Genomic DNA, 8,956 nt, shown 5'->3' with positions numbered 1-8,956 from the left:
TTCAGTCTTTCCTGATAGTTAGGGAAGGAGATGATGCGATGAGTCCTGATTGCAACGCGGTGAGGATGGAGGGAGGAAAGAAAGAAAGACTTGCATTTCTATAGCGCCTTTCATGACCTCAGGATGTCTGAAAACACTTCACAGCAAACTCTCACAAACAGCAATGTGATAATGACCAGATAACCTCTTTTCACAGAATCCCCACAGTGCAGATAGAGGCCATTTCGGCCCATCGAGCCTGCACCGACACATATCCCACCCAATCCCCGTAACCCCTACACCAACACCAACACATATCCCACCCTATCCCCACGTATTTAATCCCCCTAACACTAAGGGTCAATTTATCATAGCCAATCAACCTAACTCGCACATCTTTGGACTGTGGGAGGAAACCGGAGCACCCGGAGGAAACCCACGCAAACACGGGGAGAATGTGCAAACTCCACACAGACAGTCGCCCGAGGCCGGATTCGAACCCGGGTCCCTGGCGCTGTGAGGCAACAGTGCTAACCACTATGCCACCGTGCTGCCCTTTTAGTGATGTTGGTTGAGGGATAAATATTGGCCCGGGACACCGGGGAGAACTCCCCTGCTCTTCTTCAAAATAGTGTCGTGGGTTCTTTACGTCCACCTGAGAGAGCAGACGGGGCCTCGTCTCATTCCAAAGACGGCACCTCCGACAGTGCGGCGCTCCCTCAGTACTGCCCCTCCGACAGTGCGGCGCTCCCTCAGTACTGCCCCTCCGACAGTGCGGCGCTCCCTCAGTACTGCCCCTCCGACAGTGCGGCGCTCCCTCAGTACTGCCCCTCCGACAGTGCGGCGCTCCCTCAGTACTGCCCCTCCGACAGTGCGGCGCTCCCTCAGTACTGCCCCTCCGACAGTGCGGCGCTCCCTCAGTACTGCCCCTCCGACAGTGCGGCGCTCCCTCAGTACTGCCCCTCCGACAGTGCGGCGCTCCCTCAGTACTGCCCCTCCGACAGTGCGGCGCTCCCTCAGTACTGCCCCTCCGACAGTGCGGCGCTCCCTCAGTACTACACTGGAGTGTCAGCCTAGATTTTTGTGCTCAAGTCTCTGGAGCAGGACTTGAACCCACGACCTTCTGACTCAAAGGTGAGGGTGCTACCCACTGAGTCACAACCGACAGGGGGAAGAAGGTGGGAATTAGTAGGAATAAGTTGGTTAGACTAGGGTAAAGTAGAGTAAGGTAAGAAATGTTGTGATGTTGAGAGAGGCCGGGGGGAGCACAAGGGGTCCCCTATCCAGGGGTCAGTGTCAGGAGTGTCGAGGGGTGAGCCAAGCCTATAGTGTGCAGTGAGGGGGCGTGCTCGGTAATGTGTTCCGTCATTGCCTTGTGTCGTTTCATTCATGTCAATTGAAGCCTCTATAAATAAACACTTCATAAAAAGAATTGCGAATTCTCTCGAAGGCTCTTGGAGAACAGCTGCTGCCCACTGACTATTTCCAAGCATTTTATAATTAGTAACAGAAGGAGGCAAACTATGAAAGGGGAGCGGTGCCAACTGCAGCCACACCATGTGAGATAGTTTAGCGCTGCACTGGGAATCTGCCAACATCAACTCCAGAGTCAATGGCAACCCAACAATGTAAACAGCGCACTGCTAAAAATGGTGGCTGCAACCTTTGTCTCCAATGGTAACACAATTCCAGAACCAAAAGAAAGAAAGACTTGCATTTCTATAGCGCCTTTCTCAACCACCAGACGCCACAAAGCGCTTTACAACCAATGAAGTACTTTTTGAAGTGTAGTCACTGTTGTAATGTAGGAAACGCAGCAGCCAATTTGCGCACAGCAAGCTCCCACAAACAGCAATGTGATAATGACCAGATCATCTGTGTTAGTGATGTTGATTGAGGGATAAATATTGACCCAGGACACCGGGGAGAACGCCCCTGCTCTTCTTCGAATTAGTGGCCCTGGGATCTTTTACGTTCACCTGAGAGAGCAGACGGGGCCTCAGTTTAAGATCTCATCCGAAAGACAGCACCTCCGACAGTGCAGCGCTCCCTCAGCACTGCACTGGGAGAGTCAATCTGGATTTTATGCTCCAGTCTCTGGAGTGGGGCTATGAACCCACAGCCTTCTGACTCGGAGGTGAGAGTGCTTACCCACTGAGCCCCAGCTGACACCATGGTCTTGATGTGGTGCTCTGCCATGGTTTCTGGCTACGGTGCCCCACCCCATTCAGGCTGGTGCAGTCTCACTTTGTCTCAAATATTGTATTGACAATGAAAAGAGAAAAGGCAAACTTTGTCTTTGGGATATTTGTCCGGTAGTGTAGCCGTTACATTACTGGCCTCATAATCCTGGACTAATAATCCAGTGGAACGTGAGTTGAAATCCCACCAGGGCAGTTTGAGAATTCAATTTCAGAAACTTGGAAATAAAAAGCTGGAATTAAAATTAAGTATCAGTAAAGTGACCATGAATCTGTCGGATTGTCGTAAAAACCCAACGGGTTCACTAATGTCCCTTTAGAGGAGGAAACCAGCCGTCCTTACCCGGTCTGGGCCTACACGTGACTCCAGTCCCTCACCAACGTGGTTGACGCAACTGCCCTCTGAGGTGGGCCTAGCGAGACACTCAGTCGTATCAAACCCACTCCAGCGGTTCAAGGCGGCGGCTCACCAACACCTCCTCAGGGCAACTAGAGGATAGGCAATAAATGCTGACCTTGTCAGCGATGCCCACTCCCCGAGAATTAATTTGAAAAGCAACAGGCAATGAGAGAGACTTCCATCCCATAGTCGTCGTCGATCGTGTCTTCACACTGTTCCCTTTGGGGAACTGTATGAAGTAGTGGAAGGATTTCTGGCCATGTTAACGCTCCTTCCGTGACCGTAACCATCTTCATACCAGCCATTAGGGTGGTTAGTCCTATGGCGGGAGGGTTTTACGGGCTCCCACAACCCATACGAGGGGGGGGGGCCACCCACATCCACGGACGCAAGTATCCTGCTGGATGTCAACCCAGAATTTAGAGCCGGAGCTCCGACTCCACTTGCCGGGACTGTCTGGAGTGGGGTTTGAAACCCTACACCTTCTGGCCCAGCGGCGGGGATGCTACCGCTACGCCAAAGGCCCACTCCATCCCATAGTATGAGCTGAATTTAAATTCAGGTCCTAGAAATGAAGGCCAGTTAAAGGATCCCCCCCAAAAGGGACTGGGTGGAGCTGTGACTCAGACACCGGACTTTCCTTTGCGTTCAAATTCAGGCCCAGACTGATGGCTCCGCGGTCCATTCAGCACTGACCGAGTGGTAGCACCCTCGCTTCTGAGTCAGAAGGTTGTGGGTTCAAGTCCCACTCTGGACAATTGAGCACATAATCTAGGCGGACACTCACAGTACAGAACTGAGGGTGCGCTGCACTGTCGGAGGGGCAGTACTGAGGGTGCGCTGCACTGTCAGAGGGGCAGTACTGAGGGAGCGCCGCACTGTCGGAGGGGCAGTACTGAGGGAGCGCCGCACTGTCAGAGGGGCAGTACTGAGGGAGCGCCGCACTGTCAGAGGGGCAGTACTGAGGGAGCACGGCACTGTCGGAGGGGCAGTACTGAGGGAGCGCTGCACTGTCGGAGGGGCAGAATGAGGGAGCGCTGCACTGTCAGACGGGCAGTACTGAGGGAGTGCCGCACTGTCGGAGGGGCAGTACTGATGCAGCGCTGCACTGTCAGAGGGGCAGTACTGAGGGAGCGCCGCACTGTCAGAGGGGCAGTACTGAGGGAGCGCCGCACTGTCAGAGGGGCAGTACTGAGGGAGCACGGCACTGTCGGAGGGGCAGTACTGAGGGAGCGCTGCACTGTCGGAGGGGCAGTACTGAGGGAGCGCTGCACTGTCGGAGGGGCAGAATGAGGGAGCGCTGCACTGTCAGACGGGCAGTACTGAGGGAGTGCCGCACTGTCGGAGGGGCAGTACTGATGCAGCGCTGCACTGTCAGAGGGGCAGTACTGAGGGAGCACTGCACTGTCGGAGGGGCAGTACTGAGGGAGAGCTGCATTGTTGGAGGGGCAGTACTGAGGGAGCGCCGCACTGTCAGACGGGCAGTACTGAGGGAGTGCTGCACTGTCGGAGGTGTCATCTCTGATGAGACGTTAAACCGAGGTTCCATCTGCCCTCTCAGGTGGACATAAAAGATCCCACGGCACTATTTTGAAGAAGAGCAGGGGAGTTCCCCCCGGTGTCCTGGACAATATTTATCCCTTAACCAACATCACTAAAACAGATTATCTGGTCATTATCACATTGCTGTGCACAAATTGATTGTTGCATTTCCTACAACAGTTCCTACACTTCAAAAGAACTTCAATGGCAGTGAAGCACTTTGGGATGTTCCGAGGATGTGAAAGGTGATATATAAATGCAAGTTTGTGTTTCCCTTTTACTGCTCCTTTGTGAAATGAGATTATCAGTCTCGATCCAGTTCCCATTGGGCATGAAGTCTGATTGTGATCTGTTTCATTCCTGGTGTCCTAGACAACTGCGGCAAGTGTCGAAGGGTTCGTGGAAAATCAAATCGCATCAGGCAGTACTGTGAGAAGGATCTTGGTGAGTAGCCCTTCCCATATTCATTCTCTTCAATCAAACTGAGTGTCATTCCCCCCACTCAGCCCCTGACTCTTGCCCACTCGTCACTTGCAGTGCCGAGACTTCCTGCTACTGCAGTGAGGCCTGAGCGCCCTCAAAATTGGATTGCAAGCCAGATATTTCTCAAGGCACCGTAGAGTGATGGGATGCGATGAGGAGGCTCAACATCTCCTTGGCTGGTCCCCACAGGAAAAGGAAAGAATTACAGGCCCGCGGGTCTGTTAAAAGGTCCCATAGTTTCAAGGGAGCTTATTGCCCAGCTCCACTCCCTCATAACGTTCGTTTAGTTTCCATCACTGGATACTGAGAGCGAGAGAGAGAGAGGGGGGGGGAGCGGTGCTGAGCCCCAGCTCTATCTTCAGACGGTTGGGCAGATTGTGGGTGGGTGGCGAGCCAGACGCATTCACCACAACGGCTCTCTCTCGGGCTATGAAGGGAAAAATGAGCCAGGGACCCCCTGCTCCCGGTCACTAACCACCCGCCCCTGATGGAACGGGCCCCTGTGTGGGCATGATCTGAGGGTGGGATGGGTTGGTCTGTGGTGTCGATGCTCACACAGAGGAAGAATGGTAAGATGCTGGCGGGTGCTCAATGCAAATGGAATCTGCAGCCCCATGAGGAGTCAGGAGAGAAGGGGAGAAATGTTGGATAGATTTTCACTCAATTTTAACCGAGCTCGCCGGGCGGAAATCCCACGGGATCGGGTGGAACACCGGTTCTACTTCCCGCCTGATATTGGTCTCCGTTGACTTCAGTGGGGAGTAGAATCAAGCGGGGTGGCAAACAATGTTCTGTTGTGTATTTTGAATGTTGTATTTGAATTGTCCCACATAGCTTACCGTAGTTGTGATGTGCAATGCACTATGGGAAATAGAGTGCATTTAGTTGAGAAGGTTCTTTGGAAAGTGATGGCTGTTAACTGAACTCTGTCTCCTGCGTACTCTTTTAATTGGTATACAAGCAAGGTTATTAAACTCTTGAGATTTAACATGTTCCCTCTAATTTTTTTGTGGCCCCTTTACCGGGCTGTGCGGCCCATTCAAAATTCCGGTGAGCCGGCTGCGCGGGAGCTCCCGAGCGCCGCCCGGTCACAGAACTTAACGGGAACATTGGTGTGAGACCAACATTGCTCCCGATCCTGTCGGATTCCCGCTGGGCGGGTCAGGTTAAAATTGGCCCGAAGTTGCTGAACCTTTTCTCTCTCTTGTCCCTTTCAGTGTTCCGTGTGAAGATTATCAGTAAGAGAATCATTGGGATGGAGACACGCTATGACATTCAAGTGGCGAAGACCTACAAGAAGAATTTTGCCCTCTTAGGGCGTGAATTCCTGTGGGTCCCAAACGTCTGCGACTGTCCCAGACTCCTGGAGAGGAGGGAGTACGTGGTGATGGCGCGGAGACACGTGAACTACGAGCGGACGCTGAACAGGATTCTGCTGGAGACGGACAGCTTCGTCCGAGCTTACAGGGCACAAGAGGACAAACTCATGCAGGGCCTGGACAAGGAGTGTGAGAAGCGAGGATACCAGCTCAGGACAACCGCACCTGGATAGGCATCAGGCCCGCGCCATTACTGTCCGCAGGAGTTAGTGGTCACCTTGTGCCGACCTGACTTGAGACTGTTTGGGATGTCAGTGGGACCGCCATACACGCTGGCTCTTTAGCATTGGTTGGCCAGCGGCCATCGAACTGCGGAGCAGGTGGCTCCACAGGCCAGTCGGTAGCTTCACCGAGGGCATTCTACACTCTGAAAGCGGTTCCTACATCTCTGCACAACAGACAGACCTTTCAGAGATACCGAGAGCCAATCGTTGGTGTTTGTTGATCTGTTTGTACAGGTGGGACTCGTACCCCTGCACCTCCTGACCCTGAGGTGGGGACATTCTCGCAAAGCCAAAGGCTCGCTCCAAGTTGTGTAATGAAGTGATTTGAATGTTTTCCCTTTCACGGGGAGGCTGTGAGAAGAGTTATTGGCCCTTTGAAGCCAGCTTAGCTCAGGCCAGTCAAGGCCGCACTCGACAGATTGGGTTGAGATTGATAACTGCGGCCAAAAGCGTAATGGGATCGGACTGTAAGAAGCGAAGAGTGCAGCATCTGCTGAGCTAGTGTAGGCCTGAAATTATTGACATTACAGGAAAAAGGCTCCAGGCTGAAAGGATATCAGATCTTTGAGCTTTGGAACAATGTCAGAGACTTGCAGCCCAAGCCCCCTATTGAACCATTCCTCACCGGGGAATGCAGACAGCACGCTAATCCCTTTACTGACATAAACCCACCCGTAGGTTTGCAAAATAGGATTACCCACAGGGTGACATTAACCTATATTCAGGGTCACAAGCTGCATCTAGTGCTCGATAAGAGAACAGTCATCACCTGATAACTTTCCTTGCCTGTGGTGTCCGACCTCTCTATCTTTCTATCGATACTGTAATCAATGCTAACCTCTAGTTCTGCCGTGGCTCAGTGGGCAGCACTCTTTCCTCGGAGTCAGAAGGTCGTGAGTTCAAGTCCCACTCCAGGGACTGAGCCCATAATGCTAGGCTGACCCTCCCAGTGCAGTGCTGAGGGAGCGCTGCACTGTCGGAGGTGACGTCTTTCGAATGAGACGTTAAACCAAGGCCCCGTCTGCTCTCTCACGTGGACGTAAAAGATCCCGTGGAACTATATCGAAGAAGAGCGGGGGAGTTCTCCCCGGAGTCGTGGCCAATAGCTATCCCTCAAATGTGGTCATTATCACATTGCTGTTTGTGGGAGCTTGCTGTGCGCAAATTGGCTGCTGCGTTTCCTACATTACAACAGTGACTACACTTCAAAATAAGTACTTCATTGGCTGTAAAGCGCTTTGGGGCGTCCTGAGGTTGTGAAAGTCACTAACTGGTCAATCACTCTGACCTAATCCAGACCACTCTTGTTTATCGGACAAATGTGTACAAATCGGGAGAGCAAGGTCGGAATAGGCGGTTAAACTCTTGTAGGAGAATCCATTAACAACACCGGAACAGCAAACCGTGAGAGGAGTCTGTTGCAAGGCTGTTGAAGGCCTTTTCATCATTTAATGTAGACTTTGGACTATAGAATACTGTACCCACATACACTGGCTGCGCACGAGTGCTTCACAACATGTAATGACAGCAGAATAAATAACCAAATAGATGATTGTGCAGTGAGGGAGGGAGTCGGAGGGAGTGAGCGAGGGGAGGGGGTGAGGGAGGGGGTCGGGCCAGCGAGGGGGTGAGGGAGGGGGTCAGCGAGTGAGGGAGGGAGTGAGTGAGGGAGGGGGTGAGTCTGTCTTCTGCGCTGGTACAGCCCAAACACTCCAAGGATGAAAGAACTTTATTTTGTCTTGTTGATTAATTATGCGAAATGTCGAGTGTCGGTGTATCAGGAGATTTTAAACTGCGACTGCTTAATGGTCGGATTATTCTGTATTAGACATTAAATGTATAAATCTATGTATAAATATCTGTGCATAGTTCAAATTATATGAAAGTATTTATTGGAGAGCACATTTTATTTGAGCAATTGGATTTAATGATGGTATATTGTTAATAAATGTTAGAGAGATTTAAGTGATGGGCCGCTGGGGGAGAGGCTGGGGAGGGGGCGGAAGGTGGGGGCGGGGGACTGCGGAGGGGGGGAGGGGAGGGGCGGAGAGGCATATCGAGGGCCTCTTGAACTATGTTGAATTGAGGTGTGTGTTTTAGCCTATCCAATTTTAACCCCGTGTCTGTGTGGTAACCAGCGAGAAAGAATCCAATAAATAATCCATCATAAGACAAATAATTACTTGTTTCTTTTCTGTAATGTTCTGTACAGAGGAACAATAACATTTAAAATACCAGGAATGTAAGATTCTAAACCCTTCGTTTGACAAAAATGAAGATTTTTATGACAGTGAGTTTAACAGGTTGAACAGTAACCTTTTTTGCCATTGTGGCAGAATTCAATTTAATTCCAGAAAAAAATTTGCTTAAGTATAATCCTTTAGAGGTTAACACATGTGGCAGCATAGACATTGCAGTAACACAGGGATGTGTATGTCTGTATTTCTGTGTGTGTGTGCCTGTCTGTCTGTCTGTATGTGTGTATGTCTGTGCGTGTGTACGTGTCTGAGTGTGTACGTGTCTGTGTGTACGTGTCTGAGTGACCACGTCTGTCACGCATACACAATGTGGAGCCGGGGACAGCTGCTGATTTAGTGTTCAGAATTTCTATGTGACTGATTTGTCACGTCGAAGTGTGTGAACCATTGGACTCCAGGGATTCCCCCTACAATCTACAGGCTCTGATCCCCAGGCTTGGCGTCGCCTAACCATTGCCAGCCCCGGGCTCAGTGTGCAGTGGTGGTGTAT

General features: G+C 51.5%; 1 protein-coding gene across 1 annotated transcript in view; it reads left to right on the top strand.

Annotated features, from left to right (window-relative positions):
• Window positions 1–7,794, top strand: part of adamtsl5 (ADAMTS like 5) — a 45,327-nt gene extending 37,533 nt beyond the window's left edge. The window contains exons 10-11 of the mRNA XM_085972006.1: window positions 4,495–4,566; window positions 5,823–7,794. Coding sequence (XP_085828132.1) covers window positions 4,495–4,566; window positions 5,823–6,157 — 407 coding nt within the window. The 3' untranslated portion in view covers window positions 6,158–7,794. The remainder of the gene's footprint in view (window positions 1–4,494; window positions 4,567–5,822) is intronic.
• Window positions 7,795–8,956: the final 1,162 nt, after the last annotated feature.

This window comes from Somniosus microcephalus, chromosome 32 (genome assembly GCF_052327205.1).
Source record: "Somniosus microcephalus isolate GS21.2 chromosome 32, FLI_Smic_1.0, whole genome shotgun sequence".
Lineage (NCBI taxonomy): Eukaryota > Metazoa > Chordata > Chondrichthyes > Squaliformes > Somniosidae > Somniosus > Somniosus microcephalus.
Note: the sequence above shows the minus strand (reverse complement) of the source record. Positions and strands in the feature narration are given on the sequence as shown.